Genomic DNA, 17849 nt, shown 5'->3' with positions numbered 1-17849 from the left:
ACCATGTCTGAACTAGATGACGGAGTTGTTGAGAGTTTTTCTTCGACAATTCCACTTGTTGATGCAATGGTATCCTATGTAACTCATAAAATATGAATGGGTTACTAAAAATGTTAAAATAATTAAGAAGCATATGGCATATTAATTTAAAGAGAACTATTTATTGGTTCAAGTCCTTGTTATAGAATAACATAATGTACATACCTTTGTCAAATTTGGCAAATTACTTTTTGTTTTGTGTGTTGTGTAGTCTCTTATAGCAATTTGTTTTGATACTTCTTCACTCTAAACATCAACAAAAAGATATAAAAAGAAGATAAGCTGAGTTTTCATGGTGTTAATAACCATAATAAATCGAATTAGCACACAAAATATATAAAAAAAAATTGATTTATTTGGAGCAAATGAATAAAACAGTGAGGTAAGAGAGAAATCAATTGTTGATTTCTTAAGTGTGGTTATTTATAGAAAAAGTATGATATGCATACATTTTCAAAATTTGCTGAGCCATTATTCTGTTGGGGTATTGTTGAGTCTTTTTTTATGTCTTCTTGTGATGATCCCTCTTCTCTGATCTGAAAAATAAAAAAAGATATATTAGTTTACTATCAACATCAACTTTGATTCCTAAAGGGTACATGAGAAGCTCTTGCAAACTCCTATATAAACTAAAAACAATATCAATACTATGAAACCCTTTCCACTTCTGCATTGCTGCATAATTGAGCATTGTTAAATGAAAATACAAGTGAAAGTATTTGTTGAGAAATGAGTTGCTAAGAAGTTTATGACATTGTTTTGTTATAGTGAAGTTGTTGAGAATAACACAAACATTTGGTCCAAAATGGTTAAGAATCAATTTGCTAAGCCTAGCAATGTCAAACCTAAACATCTCAAGCGTAAATCGTCAGAACATACTGGAAGACCTTTATATTTTCATTAGCTACTGATATAATTGCTTGACACGTGCATTTCATGCTCTGCGATTATTGTTTTCATCCCTTTTTCTCTATTAACTCAATAGATGCATAATGCTTGTGTCTCTGACAAATTTGGCGAAATATGGTTTTGCTTGTGTACTATATTATGTGGTCTTCTTCAATAAGCATGATGGGTGCTTGTTCAATAAAAAATGTATAAGAAAAGATGAAATGCGTTGAAGTCTCTGATAATTGAACTTCACAAATCGTGCTAAAATTTTTAACAAAGGAAGATCGATTGTGGTTAGGTCTCTCTTCAGAGCTGGCTCTAATTCTTTGGAACAAGGTATAAAGAAAACAGTGAATTGAAGTATTAATAAAGATTGTAATCTTAGCCCGCAAAATAGGAAAAATTGGTGGAGTATGGAATTGCTGCTAAAATATTAGTAGCGAGGGAAAATTTTATTCATGTATTGTTCAATTTTATTTTTAGTTAATATTTTTGTAAAAATTATTTTTAGTATGCACATGCAAATTAATTATTCATTAACAAAATTGTAACCTTAACCCACACAATAGGAAAAAGCGGTGGACGTTGTATGGAATTTCCGCCAAAATCAATAGCGAGTTAAATTTTTATTCATGTATTGGTCATTTCTGCCAAAATTTTAGTTATTGTTATTAACCCTTCCTCTATAATTTCGCAACAAAAGCATAATCCATGTACCTCTGGCGATTTTGGTAAAACTATGGAGTCTCCTTCCATAACCTCGGATGCCTCTGCCCGCTCGGATTCCCGTTCCTTCTGAACAATCACAAAACATATAAGAACAGATGAAATGAGTTGAACTCTGATCATTAAACTTTACGAATTAAATCAAGCTAAAATTTGGAATAAAGGAAGAATAATATGTAAGAGAGGATGTGTGGGCTTGGTAGAACACAAGCTTGTTCTGTTATTGACTATAGTTAGGTCTCTCTCCAGAGTTGGCTCTAATTCCTCAGAACAAGATATAAAGAAAATAGTGGCTTGAAATCATTAATAAGGATTGTAATCTTAGCCCACTAAAGACCTGTTTGGTTTGAGGGGAGGGTAGGGAGTGAGGGGAGGGTAGGGGAGTGAGGGGAGGAGAGGTTTCATCCTCACCTTATTTGGTTTGATTAAAAAAGAGGGGAGGGAGAAATATTTAATGATCCCTTATTCGGTTCAAGAAGGCAGGGAAGGGATAGTAATAATCAATTTACTATTTTACCCTTACATATTAATTTATATTTTTGATTGATATATTATATAAATTAATTTACATCTTAACTTAAATCATATAATTTAATAAAAATTCAGTCTTATCATGTTAACATGTGCATTAAAAAATTGGTACAGTATTTTTTATTCTAATTAATAATAATATATTTGAAATAATCAAATTAACAAATTTTATATGCTCTAAAAAAATTGAAATTTTATTCTCTTAGGCTATGCCTTTTTTCAGCTTTAAAATATATTTATAAAAAAATTAATTTTATAATATTATATTTTTATTTAAATAATGTTTTTTATTTTTATAATAATTTATATCAATTTTATTATAATTAATTTATATTTTATTTTTACTTAAGATAAATATTTTTTTATTTAAAATAATATTATTATAACATATTTTATAGGTGGTTGTGGAATATAAAAAAATCATAAGGACATAATGGTCCAAAAATTTAGCTCCCCTCCAAAAACTCCCAAGTTGGAGGGGAGTTAAAATGGGAGGGGAGGGAGGGGAGGGGAGGAAACATTTGGCTTCCTTTCCCTCCAAAATTTTTAACCAAATGAGGGAGGGGCTCCCCTCCCCTCCCCTCCAACCAAACACACCCTAAATAGGAAAAATAGGTGGATGTGCGGAATTTCTGCTAAAATATTAGTAGCAAGGGAAGCTTTTATTCATGTATTGGTCAATTTTATTTTAACTACTCTTGGTGTAAAAATTATCATTTCTTATCTCCCTGTTTTTTTCCATCTCTTTAAGCTAATTAAGCCATTTTATTAAGTTTTATACTAACCGCAAAAACCCCAGAAATCACAATCTTCCTCGTAGTCATAGGAGTCTTCATTCGAAAGTGTTTGGATATAGTAATTCATCCACTGCCAAAATAAAACAATTACATTATTATGAGAACAAATTGTAGCATTAGTAGTTGTAGTGAATTGTGTATGTAAATACTTACGTTCGTTGGAGCTACCATCATAAGTTGAAGTAAAGAAATAGCAGCAGGACATGGATGCACATGACGGATTTTAACAGCATGAAAATCAATCCCTTGACAGATAGGATGAAGATTTGGCAGCTGTACTAGTCTTATTGCAATTAGTTTAGGAAGCACATTCTCGAAGACCAGCTTCTGTCCCTCTCCGTGCTTCCATCCAAACACTTGCCCAAGCTGAGGGGCATCTTCTATATCCACATGCCAGAGTCGTGGAAGCTTACCACATGACATAGGGAACAAGCATTTCAAACTTTTGCAACGCTTCACTGTTATTACGCGTAGCTCTGGGAAACATACTTGATGCAGAGTCATAGGATTTTTGCGATTCTCTTCATCCTCCATAATGCTCACTAGCTCTTCACACTGAGATACCCATAACCTTTTCAGTTTTTGCAGCCATCTTGAGGTAGATGCGCAAAAGATAAATTTCAAATGCTTGCATCTCTGGATTGTTAGCTCGGAAAGATTTCGAAAGCTCATGTAAATAATAGGTTCCACACCAATATGCTCCAACTTGGGCAATTCTTGCGTGTTGGAAGGTGGTTTACCTTTCTTCTCAAGAGGTAATGCCTGTGGGTATCATTAAGATATGTTAGTATTAATGATTTTCTTAGTCGATCAATCATAAATTAACGGGAAAAAGAAGTCGGAAGGAGGTTTACCTTTCTCCTTGACAGATCTTCTTGTCTTTTATGCCCATCAACCAATAAGTCCATCAAAGTTTTCAAAGCAGGGCATTTATTCAACTAATGTCTCTAGATATAGTTCCTTCACATCATAGTTTTTAGCACAAATGCCAACCATATTTGGTAAATCATCAAGGTCTAGCCTTTTCAGAGCTGGGAGATTAATATCAACCTGAACATTGAGATTCTCATCAGCACGGCATTCTCCAAAGACATGTGTCAACATTCCAGCCTTGGTGATCTCCACAGATTCTAAATGCTTGAAGTCTTTTGAATAAAAAGCTGGGAATATGTATTCCAAGCGGCTACAGCCATAGACATAAACCTCCCATAAGTTTGGGAAAATAGAGTTAACATTCCCACGATCATGACCATGCCCCTCATCTGTTACTATGTGCTCTAGTGCATCGCAATATCCAACTGCCAACCATTCCAGCAATTTCAATGATGAGACAATGGATGGCGTAAAGAGTGACTTTAACTCAGAAAATCCACTTATCCTTATCCCTCTCAAACTTCTATATGGGTATAATGGTGGCGTGAAAAAACCATGAGCTCTGTTGACAACATATTTCACCTTTAATCCCTGTATTCCATACAAACATGTGAGGATTCTTCGTCTTTCATCAATTGAAAACGAAAGGTACAAGTTATGGTACGGGCTTAATGTTCAAACTTTTCTGATATTACAAGAAAGATCTACTATATATAAACAAATTGGGGAAAATTAAAGAGAACAACCTACACAAAATAATATTTATTGAAGAGATATTAAAATTTGTAATTATTTATAAGGATCAAATATAAAACTGTAATTTCAAAAATAATAAACTATTCCTAACTAAATTCTTAAGTTTTCTCTAACCCTATCTCACATGCGCTCCCTCCGTGTTTTAGGGATCAACTCCTATAATACATAACAACAAATTTCATATTTTAACAATATTGGATTAAAAGTAAAATTGTATCACTTTCAACATAAATCAACGAATCAGAAGAAAAAATGAGCTCCGTAAGTTGGCTTCATATGATTTTTGAGGGAGATATATGGTGGCATAAAAATAATGTAGAACTCACATTGATCAAACATTACTCAAAGTTTTTCATAGCTATAATTTTTATCTGCGCACTATTTCTTATTTGTTATCAATTTTCATAATCTTTTTGTTTTGTTTTTTCTCGACCTGATATGTTTGTATTAAAGTAAATGGAATAAAAAACATTTAAAGATGAAAAAATTCTAAAAAATATCTCTAAAATTTCAAAATCTCAAATAAAAAATGACTACAAAAATGTTTTCATTTACTTCTCCAATGTTATCAATTGCTATTAAAGTGTAGTAAACATGACCGATTTAGAATTTTAAAATTCAAAGGTAATTCTTTGGGATTCTCCTTTTTAAAATTAAGGGAATGGAAAATTTTAGATAAAAATAAATATTAATAATGTTATTTAATTAATTATTTTCTATTTTCAAAAATTGAAATTGGTAAAAATATTTATAAAAGTTCTAATTCTATTTATTGAAATTAATTAAAATATATCTATTTAAATTAAATATATATAAAAAATATGGTAAAACGATTTATAAAAAATAAGTCAAGAAAGAGATATTTGGGGGAAAAAAAGAGGGCTTTCAATTGCAACTTAAAAATTAACTATTGATAGCACAATTCATGTAGATGAATGATTTTACTTCATTGTGTGTTTAGATATATAAGATATTTTAGATAGATTAATATAAATGATTTTGACTGATTTTAATAAATTTCGTTTCAAATATTGATGAGAAAAGGATTATTAAAAATTTTAGTTTAAATTAAGGATTGTTAGGGACTTGGGGATAATTTATTATATTTTAAATTTATATTTTAGTATTTGCTTCTTATAATCAGATCTTTTTTAGTAAATATTACTTTTTTGGGTCCTTTCCCCAATTTTCCCAACAAAATTAAGTTCTTCTACAATTAGTAATTTATAAACAGATAAATTTTCGGGTGGGCAGCGTACAGAAGAAGACCCAAAGCAGTGTAAATATAATGCGCCAAAAAAAAACGTGCAAGCAATTTGCAGCATATATTTGAGCGAATTTTTTGGTTTTTGCCAACTGTGCATAGTGTCTGAATTAGATGGAAAAAAAAAGAGAAATGCAAAATTAATTTTGTTACTTTAAGACAAATTGATATTCTCATCATATATACAAGAAGAAGTTTAGCAAAGCATATTTGGGTGATTCATACATTATTACAAATAAAGATTTAAAACAAAATAGAGTAACAAATATTACCTGATTATGGTTCGATTGAGTGTCCATGGGAGCAGAAGTGTGATGTATAGTTGAGGCTTTTGATTTTGCCCAAAAACAACATAGATGACCCCTTGGTAGACTGCTACTGCTGTCTACTTTTGCACTTGGAGATGACTTTTGAACTTCATCAGAACAAGGCCGTGGGAGATAACATTTTGCATATATGTTGATGAAATTCGGTACCTCATCAATTCTCAAGTCTTCTAGCAACTGGAGGATGGCTTCTTTCCCCATTTGGTGCAAATCTATGTGGTCTGGATATTGCCCAAATACGTATTTTAGTTTCTCACAACCTTCAATCCACATACTTTCTAGTAGTGGAAGGTCTTCGCAAAAACATATTGGCAATATAAATTCTAATTCAGCACAGTAGTGGATCATGAGATATTTCAATTTTGGCAACATTGAGTCATGACTCTTTTGATTAGGATCCTGATCATCCATAGTCTCTGCTACTATGTATTTCAACTTCAAACATCGTATAATATCTAATGTTTCCAACTGCTTTAGACTCTGTGCTGTTGATGCATGAAAAAGGCATGTCATTGAACATCCATCTAAATATATGGACTTAAGATTACACAGCTCTAACTTGCCATCAAATAATGCGCCTTCCAATTTTTCACATCTAGATAAATGCAGCTCCTTTAGTTGCTTCAAAAAGTCAACAGGATAAGGCCCATGGCATAGTTCTCTCACATCCACAAAATTAAGCTTCAGTTCAACCAATTTGGAAAAGATAGCCACACAAGGTCGGAGATTCTCGGTATGGATTAGGCACTTTATCTCATTCATAGAATGCAAAGAGAGCCTAGCTAATTGATCTTTCATGTTGTCATCTTCCACAGATAATATGTCAGGAACAATATTTGTCCATCCTCTGTTGTAGTAATCTTCTCCTAACATCAAAGTTTCTGCTCCCGCCACCAAGAGTTTAAATATTTCCTTGGAGAAGTCTACTCTTAAGTCCTGTGAATCAAAATATCTAGATACTGAAAAATCCACTTTATAAAAATCAAAACCATGCCAACCCCTTATATGATACTTTTGCAATGTAGGAAGTGTGGTGATTTGCCCGCAATAGCCGGCCACATGATTTGACACATAATACAACTCCTCTAACTGTGAGCAATTTCCAATCACTTCAAAAGGATTACTTCTTTCAGTAATAGAACAGTCTACCATCTCCAACAATCTCAATCTTTCGAGTTCTTTAATTTTATTTGGCAATTCAGTAATTGAACATTTGTTCAATTCAAGGCTCTCAAGGTTTTTTAGATTTACCAAAATAGATATATCTCCTAATGACTTAAAATTCTTTAGAGCTAAAGTTCGAACATTTGTCAATGACAAAGGTGATTGAAATAAGGAAGCAGCTGAAGTTTCCAAATCTGACGAACTCATTAAAGCCAAAATCTTAAGGTTCTCCATCCCTTCAAAGGGAGCATCGGGAACTTTGACCCTAGGAGAATTTGCATCATTTATCCAAAGTAAAAGAACCTCAAGTTTTTTGCCATCAAAATGACTCGGAAAGTCAACTATGTTCCAAGATGAATATTGGATGTTTTCCATTAAAGCTGAGTTAGAATTAAAGCCCACTTGAACCTGTTTGTTTCCAATCCATAAAGCTACCTCCCGAACCAAGTCGTGCATTTTGACACACTCATTCTCAACCTTTAATAATAAACAAGAATCTATGAGCACATTTTTAATTGGAGTGAAAAAACTTCTTGCAACAGAGTATTTGTCTGCTTCTTCACAAAGCCCAAGACCTATAGCAATTCTAGTTAAAAATTCTATAGGTATTTCATAATCTTCAGGGAAGAGAGAGCAGAGAAGAAAGAGTTGTTTGGCCTTTTCATTCTTGAGATAATCATAGCTTAATCTCAGAGAGTTATAAGCCTGTTTTAACTCTTCTTTAACATCGTGAATTCCCTCATGATTCTGCAATCTTTTCAAACTATCCCGCCATTCTGGTAAAGGCCTAGACTTTAGTGCACTTGCCACTGCTACAATTACAATTGGTAAACTTCCACACTCCTTCACAATATCTCTAGCCACATCCTTAAAATCAGTGGAAGTACCATCTATTCTCATGCCAGCATAAGATAGGAAAAGATCAACCGCGTCCTTTTCTTTCAGGACCTCAAGTTGACTAGGCGCATTGCAGTCCATATCTATACAAACTCTTCGATCACGTGTGGTCAGCAAAACAGCACAACAACCCTTGCCATGGCGGCCAAGAGGAATCCCTATATCTCGCAGTGTAAGCTTTTCCCACATGTCATCTAATATTATAAGTACCTTTTTTCCACCTTCTGCTATTGTTTTCCATAATTTTTGTGCTTGTTCTAATTCATCCATTCCTTCAGTTAAAGACGGATCAAAGTGTTTTGCAATGTTGTCCCGAATATTTTTCAAGTTTGCATCCTTTGAAACAACACTGAAGATGACTTTATCAAACAACTTTGATTTCTCAACATCTTTACCTACTTCTATTGCCATTGTGGTTTTCCCTGTTCCGCCTAGCCCATACAATCCAATCGTAAACCTATTGTCATCTTTCAATGCCTCCTTCAACTTCTCCTTCAGCTCCTCAGAGATCAACTTTCTATCCTCGAAAGTCATAAAATTTGGAGAAGAATAGAACTCGATGCCTGGAAGCCCAGTTGAACGAGCAACACGAGAGAAGTCACTCTGTTTCAACAGTAGCTGTTTAATCGTTTGTGTCTTCCCTTCCAGCTCCTTCCCTCGCTTGTACTGCCAAAAGCAGTTAGTGACCAAACCAACCATTTCTTCTTTCCTTTTGTATCTTCTCCTATGAGACCATTGGCTCTTTCTAACCACAGTTCAACTTCATCTTCAACCTGATTTTCATTTCTGTGGTTGGCTTCTTCAATATTCTTGAGCACCGTGTTTCTTCTTGCACTCAAACTTTTCTTCTCCTCTTCGAAGTCATCGACATAGGTCTTGTAACGACACAAGTATTTGAGTTCCTTCATTGCTTTATCTACCGATGATTCCGCGACATGGGTGGCCACGCCCTCTCCTATTGTCGCCATCTAACATGCACGGATATGCGATGCAATTAGGGACTGTTGACTACACTACTATTATAAGTGTTTCAACTACACCTACCATATTCTAGATAGCATACAAGAACAATAATTTTTTTAGTGGTGATGCGTGTAATGAGTTCACAATATGATTGGTCTGCTTTTAAATTCTTAGGAAAGTCTACATCAACATGAATATTATGCACACTTAGTTAAAGAACCTATAAGAATGTTCTTACTCTTCGAGTGCGTTTTTTTGTTTCTTTCTCCTTTTCTCCTATATATTTTTTTTATTTCTTTTATTTTGATCTCCTTAACTAGGATTATGTGTCTCAAATAAGGGATTTATTTACAAGCAAGTGCCAACGAATTTGTTAAATAAATATTTTTAAGAGTTCCTTGTGAGTTCATTGTAATTAATTTCACTTACAAAATGTCATATGTGTCCTTTGCCTTTGACTGATGGGTGTTGATTGACTCCTGGCAACTTTTGACTAGTCAAAAATTTCCTTAAAATATTTTTATTGAAATACTTAATTTATACTGATAATTTAATATTTAACACCCAAGCTAATAGATTTATAAGTAAATTTACATGATGTTTTTATTGATTCTTTTACAAATCGATTTGCCGTTCAACTTCTGAAGTTCATGAGTTGTTCCTATAAATTTATAAACCAAACTTCAAAGTTTATAACTTAATAAGTCAAAAAGCACTTATAATTACGTCCGCTTGTAAGTTTAAGAAGATGATTTGTAGATCTAAGAAGATGATTTATTAGTTAGTAAAACACATTTTTTATTTTAAGTAAAATATCCTAACTATCCTTTTATTTCACCTTAATCACACATGCACCCCTTTTTATTTTTATATTGGTTAAAGTGTATTTTTAGTCATTTAATTCTAAAATTATTAATTTTAAATGATAAATTTTTGTAATAATCGTGATTGTTTTAAATTAAATTTAATATGTTAACATCTAATAATATTTTATCAACATTTAAAATCTCAATATTATCCTTTTTTTTATTAATGGATCTAGGATTCAATAAGCAAAAATATACTTTTGAAAGTTTCAAATTGAAACATTGTATAAAGTTAAATGATTAAAAATATACTTTCACATTTTATATTTAGTCCTGACTATTGATACTATCAAAGAATATTTTAAAATATTCTAAAAGTATATTTTAAATTAAAAAATACGTTAAAATAAATCTTATTTTACTAGTTTACCCCTCATCCTACAAAATCTTTAATTATTTTTTTTTTTGACCATACGCTTCAAGTGACCAACTAAGATCTAATAAATAAAAATAAGTTAAAGAAAGTTTAAGAGACAATGCATATGCACATGTATGTTTGTATACGTTTATAGAAGAAGATGCAAACATAATTCATAAGTACCATGGAATACAAATTCTTACCTCTCAAAGATTTCTATGTGCGTTACCGCTTGAATTGTTTTGCTGTAAAAGCCTTTTATTTTATTTTTTTTCCCGAGAAGAGCAATTATGAGTCTATGAGAACAACGATAGGCAGGAAAAAAAAATTTGAACCCAACAAATAATAAACAAGATATTTTCAAATTTCTTGAAACTTGATGTAAAATGTCGCACATATCCCTTGGCTTTAACTTCCGGTGACAATGGTTTAATAAAAAAAAAAATTGCGTTGACCAACCACCAACAACCGCTGTACGGTCAAAAATATTTTTAATAAAATAGTAAGTTTATAATTTACAAAATTGAAACATAGCACATTTACAAGCAAAATTTAACTTCTTAAATTTACATGTAAATTTATATAAAAATAACAATAATTTAATATTTCCAAGTTAACTTCATATATTTAAAGTTAAATTTTCAAACAATAAATTGATTTTTTAACAAAACGAGGATTAAAAGATTATTTAATTTAAAATCATACATTTATTAAAATAAAAAATAGTTACAATAATATATATTAAACATGGACCATATTTATTTTGATGGTCCAAACGGTAAGCAGCACTGAAATTGAATTAGCCTTATTTGAAGATAATCACCGGTGTAGTAAAACTATAGAGAGATGCAGTATTACGGATAATAAACCTAATTTAAGACTTTATTTGAATATACTCAAGCACAAAAGCCTTCCCTAACTTATAATTAAAGTAAATAAGCTATTAAAAAAACAGGTAATGGCAATCTTCCTCCCCCCCCCCCCAAAATTCCTTTCTATTTTGGTCTAAAATGACAACAAAAATCACAAATCTGTAAGTTTCATGTAACCAATCAGGATTTGATAAATAAAACTGAAGATGTTTAGGAGATCAATTATTTAGCATACATAACCCGCACCTGAGTTGGTAGTTTAAGAAAGCTGTAAAATTTTTTATAAATAATACTACAATTAAAACTGTACACATACTAACCTGGAACTTAACAGGAATCCAAAATTGTCAAGCAGGCTTCAGGTGACCAACTAAGATCTGAAAAATAAAAATAAGTCAAAGAAAGTTTAAGAGACAATATGTGTGTTACGCACGCACATATATACATGTATTAAAAAAAAGATATAAATATAATTCATAATTATAGTGGAGTACAAATACTCACCTCTCAAAAGATGCCTTCGATATAAAGGCCTCTTTTTGTTTTGTTTTTTTGTTTTTTATTTTTTATTTTTTAAGATAAGGGAACTACGAGAACAATGATTAAGGAGAAAAGAAAATATAAACGCAAACTTTTTTTGGGTTTTCTATAAACAACGATAACGATGATCAACCAAAATTAAAGTAGAAAATAATTCAAATTAACACAAAACAAAGTTTAAAAAATACAGGCTCCTTCAATAGGCAAACTTTGAAACAGAAGACAAGACTCTAAATCTTCTTCTTCTTTTTTTTCTGGAAGAACACAAAAACATCAAAAGGTTTTAGTGATTGAAGAGAAAAATGAAAGCAAAAACAGAGGAAGAGCACAGAAATTACAGAAAGCAGAAGCAGAAAAGAACTAGCGTGGCGAATAATAAAGGGGGTGCTATTATAATTAATTATATGATTAAAAGTGTTTTGTTGGGATTTGTTAAGACACAAGCTGGAAACGCAAAATATCATTGAATCATCAATCAATTAACAAGCCAAAAAGTGAAGTACATGACAGGGAAGAAGTGAAAATCACACACACACACACACACACAAGTATACACACACACACGCATATATATATATATATATATATATATATATATATATCGGGTAAAGGAGGGAACCGAAACTAAAGAGAAAAATCGGGTAAAATCTGAAGTCAATATAAATTTGAAACAAAAATGTGAGGAAAATTAAAAACATAAAAATAAATATAAGAAAATATATATGTGTGTGTATAATAAAGGAGAACTTTATTAATTAAAGCATAAAACGACGAAACATAAAAAAAGAAAAAATTTAAATAAATATTTTTTAGCGGGAGAAATATTTTTGTCAGTCATTTAAAAAACTTTAAATAAATAAGTGATGAAAAATTAAAATGATAAAACTTTATAACATAGTCAAAATTAATAAATTTTATAACATGTTAATACATTTGATAATATATGAAAGAAAATTATTTTTCTGATGTATAAAAATTATTTTTTAACAGGTATAAATGTTTAAATAATTTTTATACTAAGGGGGTATTTTGATCAAAATAAATGTTTGAGAGTTAAACTTACTATTGAATGAATGGAAATAAAGTTGTAAATATATAAATAGGGTGTGTGCACCTTACATCTTTTAATTTCAATGAAGATTCATATATGTTTTCATAATAAAAGAATTATGTGACTTAAATAAAATAGAAGAGTGGTTTGTGTATTTTATCCATAAGGAAAAACGGGGAAAGGAGACTTATTTAGCAAGTGGCCTTGTTTGGAGGTTTAGGTTGAGATCTAATCTCAATCCTTAGGTGACCTATCTCAATTGCAAATCCCAAACACACTCTTAACTTCTATTAATTAATTCACTCCCAACTTCAGCTCGGGATGTTCAGTCCAGAAAGAGAAAAAAGATCGGGATATAACATATGGTCATTCAGTCACGCCCCTTCGTTTTCTTTTAACTCTCATATTCTCCCAACCGTGTTCTTCACCTCTTCCATCCAGCCGCATCATTCGTCCACCAATTCTCCATCTACTTCCAATTCTACACCGATCATTATTCTCCTTCTCCACTCAACTCACACACCATCCTTCTCCCTCACCATCATTGCAGTTCGAATTCTTCTCTCTTGTATCAGCCATGGCGTGTTTGAAGAAGCTTGTTGGAGCTGAAGAATCCGTGATGCGTGGCTGAACCATTAAACCCTCGGAGTGGTGTGACTATGCTTGACCTATGTTCTTCATAGGGGAGTTGTTTTTTCTACTCTTGATCTCGTCTTCTCTAGTTGTAGTTATCTGAATTCCGGTGTGAGTTTGTAATTGTAACTGAGAAAGAGTTGCTTCAATTGAGACATTTGTGATTCAAGATTTTTAAACTCATTTTGATTGTGATTCACTCGATAGTTATGTGATGAAATTGAATTCTTCTTTTTCAATTGCTTATGGTTGTTATAAGATTGTTTGTAAGGTGTTTGTGCAATTGCCTCAATGACTTTTTGGTGATTGGCGATCTGGGTTTGTGACTTGTTAGTTACTTATCTTGAGAGGAATTAACTCTCAACTAAAATTGAGCTACACATTAGGGGTTTCTTAATGCCTCATTTGGTGGGAAGGAATTGGAGGGAGGGAGGTGGAATTCATATTTTGGTGTGTCCGGTCGTGTGGATCTCACTTCCTCATGAAATTCACTTCCATAAGAAATGATTGAATTTGGCCATGGGCCCATCGCGGTGTGTAAGGATAGCGAGGGTGGCTTAACTTGTACCCCGTTGTCTTTTTAATTAGAAAGTTACTTCTACTGAAACATATGACCCAAGTTGCATATGGAGTGTTAAGCGACATAGCATTTCACAACTATTGCAAGACACTAGGGAATAAAAAACGCCAAGCCGGTATTGGTTGAAATGGTAAGGGGGGAAAAAAAAAGAGAAGAAAAGGCCCATTGATTATTGAAGCCCAGCAGCCCAATACAGAGACATGCAGCGCTCGCACCTACTGAGAAGCCTTCAGAACCTACGAGAAGCAAGGACTAGGAACCACGATAACCACCTTTCCTAACAAGAAGTATGGAGAATGAACCAACCTTATTATGAGACAAGGAGAGAAATGGAAGACCGTCAACAGTAATGTGTAAATGGAAGAAGAAAGCAAAGCCAGAGATGATCGAGTAGACTATGTAGAAACCTCTTCAGACATGATAATATTAACCATTCGAATCCTCCATATCAATGCCCTAAGAAGCAGCTATACTCGATGATCATCAAACCTCCTCTTTCTTCCAACTCGACTAAAAAACCTATTCCCACGCATAAAGGACACCATGGAAAGATACTCTGGAGAAAGTGGCTTGGTAAAGAGAATATATATATATATATATATTTGTTTTTCTTTTGTGAGTTTATAGTATGTTTAAATTGAAGTACCTAGTAATATAAACATCTACTTTAGTTAATAAATTTATTAAGTTTGCAAACATCAGAGCTTATTGTTAAAGACCACAAATAAAAAATTGGAGGACTCAAAAACCATAAATCTGCTTGGTTCATCATAAGCCATCATTGCAAATAATTTGATTTTCCTGAATTTTATTTTTAATTTTTTAAAAAATATATAATTGACTAAATATATTTATAAATGTTTGTAACAAAAAATTTATTTAAAATTTTTCAATTATAAATTTAATGATTTATGTAATTTCTTGAACTTGTACCATTTGTACTATATGATGAACAAATATGTGTTTGAAATATTTTTAACCATTTAAAAGAAAGATAAATAAATATGCTTCAATAAGTCTGATGAAAAATTAAAATTATAAACTTTTATAATATAATCAAATTTAATTAATTTTATACCATATTTGAGAGTTTGAAAATATGTGAATTAAAATTATTTTTTTCACCAGTATAAATGTTTAAATAATTTTTATATTAAACAGGGGTATTTTTGTCAAAATAAACTTTTAAGAGCCAAATTTAACAGTCAACTAATGTTTAGATGGATATAAATAGAATTTCAAATATAAAAAAAATTGTGTAACGTATATTTTAATTTCAAGGGATACTTATGTACAATTTTAAAACATAAAAGAGACATTTCTATAATCTACATAAAACAGAGGGATAGTTAATGCACTTTAGCAGTGATTTTCCTTGGTCACAAGAATTTTTTTTTAAAATTTTTAGCGATAACAATTAGAGATGGAATAGTGATGTAAATGTTACTTCAATAAATTGGTTACAAAATAGGAATTGGTCATTTTTAAAGTTAGCAATGGGCTTCTACATATCACTAATTTCGGTCACTAAATATTTTGTGATAGAATTAGTGATAAATTATGGACCGATTTTTTGTAACAGAATAATCCTATCAATAATTTTAATCATAAAATTAGTGATAAAATAAAATTTGGCCACTAAATTTTATTACCAATTTATTACCTCCAATCATTAATATAAGGTTTAATTAGATATTTAATTTAGTTTTTAAATATAAGACCTCAATTTATTTTGTCTATTATATTTATTTATTTTGTTCTAAATTAATCTGTATAGTAATTACAAAAATTATTTCAATGCACATAATTAATAAATATATTATAAATAATTAATTTAAGTAATTTTTTTAATACTCATATTTAAGTAATTGAGCACAATACACTGTTGGAGAGCTCATAAAGTCATAATATCACTGTTATGGAATTGTACACCTACCTCTTGTGCAAGTATTTCTAGCCCTTTGATCGGAGAGGGCTCGTCTTTCTTTTTCTTCTTGCTTTGACTCTAATGAAAAAAACAACATATTGATTAAAATGTTGAGACAAATTAAAGAAATAACCAATGCTGTCATGACATGAAAAGTTAAAATAAAAATAATCACGTGAAAATTGGATATAATCATGTCCAAATTTCAAAGTGGAGAGTACAAATACTTACCTCTTATATATCCTCAGGTTTCAACGGCTCTCCGCTTCCACGATGCTTTTGATGGAATTGGATATCCCTCTTTTGCCACTTTTTTAACAATAAATGAAGAAAAAGAACAGCAACGATTGATGGACAGATACCCTGCTGATTCGTTTCTTTTTTTTTTTTTTTGGGAAACCAGAACCAGAAGAACAGCAGAAACTACAGTAGCTGGATAGGGGGAAAAAATCAAAAACAGGAATTCGAGTGGAACACACAATTTTTTTTTCCTTTTTTTTTAAAGAAAAACAAATAAAAAGAACTGAAAAGAAGAGCACACAATTTTTTTTATGCCAATGTCTTCTGTTTTTCTTTTCTCTTTTAAACACTAAATGAAGAGAAAGAAAAACAGCGACGCAGATGGATAGGTACCCACGGCAAGTTTTTTTTTTTTGGGTTAAAAAAAACCAGAAGCAGAAGAACAGCAGAGGCTACGGTGACTGGCGAGAAAAATTAAAACAGGAACATAATTCAAGTATAACACATTTTTGCTTTCAAGGAAAACAAATAAAAAAAGAGAACTGCAAAGAACAGCCCACAATTTTCTTTGGTTTTCTTCTTTTTTTTTTTTTTTTAACACAGAAGAAGAAGAACAAGAAGATGAAGAATGATCGATGGAAGTAGAGATGAAAGCGAAAGGAGAGGATCGAAGTACAGAGGAGGAGGGCAGACAAAGTGTTAAAGAAGAAGCACAAGAGAGAAACGATCAAAAGGAAGGATCCAAATACAAACAAAAGATCGTCGAAGAAGATCAAAGACAATTTTTTTTTCTTTTCTTTTTTAAAGATACAAAGAAAAAGAACTGAAATGAAGAGCACACAATTTTTCTTTTTTTTTTCCCTTTCTTTTTTGATTTTAGAACAAAGAAGAAGAAGAAAGGACCTAAAAACAGAGAAGCAGAGGAAACAGACCGTCGAAGATGAAGAACAAGAAAGAAAGGATCAAAAGGAAGGATCCAAACACAAACAAGAAGATTGTCGAAGAAGATCGACAACAACAGAAACTAGTTGGACTGATGATGATGATCCACAACCCAAATGGAATGAACACACAAATTGGTGAGAGGAATCCAAACTGCAGAAGCTGTGGTGATTTGGTGAACAAAGAGGGGATAGCTGCTCAAAATACTTATCCTGAATTGATCTGAGTTGGACCCAATATTTGCGTGGACGTGGGTGGATGTGAGACCTATTCAAGAGAAACGATAAAAATAAAGACATATTTACGGGTACATGCAAAAGAAGGCCATGAAAAGGATGGAACAAGATGTTAGAGCTCTGCGCTCATGTGAAGCCGTAGATCCCATGTTCTTCAAGATCTACGCCAATATGAAAGTATCACTTATCTACATCTCACATGTACAATTTTGTAAGTATATGAGGAGTCCTTGAAGCTTTTATCCCCTTCCCTTTTTACTGATTATGATTATGGGAGTTTGCCAAATAAATACTTATTAAATCTAACAAGACAAGAACAAGTATGTTGAAGAACTTTTTTAAGTGTCTGATTGATAGGAAAAATCGGCTGGAATGGA

At 31.7% G+C, this 17849-nt stretch overlaps 2 protein-coding genes across 2 annotated transcripts in view; both read right to left on the bottom strand.

Moving 5' to 3' along the window:
• Nucleotides 1-16378, bottom strand: part of LOC114742482 (probable disease resistance protein At4g27220) — an 89476-nt gene extending 73098 nt beyond the window's left edge. Inside the window, exons 1-2 of the mRNA XM_028930734.1 lie at nucleotides 16286-16378; nucleotides 16064-16132 (exon numbers count right to left, since the gene is read on the bottom strand). The gene's annotated coding sequence lies outside the window, so the exon portion shown is untranslated. The remainder of the gene's footprint in view (nucleotides 1-16063; nucleotides 16133-16285) is intronic.
• LOC114742478 (probable disease resistance protein At4g27220) lies at nucleotides 3915-9232 on the bottom strand. The gene is made up of 3 exons (XM_028930731.1): nucleotides 9038-9232; nucleotides 6150-8930; nucleotides 3915-4448 (listed from the first exon to the last, which is right to left on the bottom strand). Exons 1-3 carry the CDS (start codon nucleotides 9230-9232, stop codon nucleotides 3915-3917), a joined length of 3510 nt encoding a protein of 1169 aa, XP_028786564.1.
• Nucleotides 16379-17849: the final 1471 nt, after the last annotated feature.

Source organism: Neltuma alba, unplaced genomic scaffold (assembly GCF_004799145.2).
Source record: "Neltuma alba isolate B1F8T4 unplaced genomic scaffold, ASM479914v2 tig00003788_pilon, whole genome shotgun sequence".
NCBI classification, from domain to species: Eukaryota; Viridiplantae; Streptophyta; class Magnoliopsida; order Fabales; family Fabaceae; genus Neltuma; species Neltuma alba.
The sequence above is the reverse complement of the archived record's forward strand: the minus strand, read 5'-3'. Positions and strand labels throughout refer to the sequence as shown.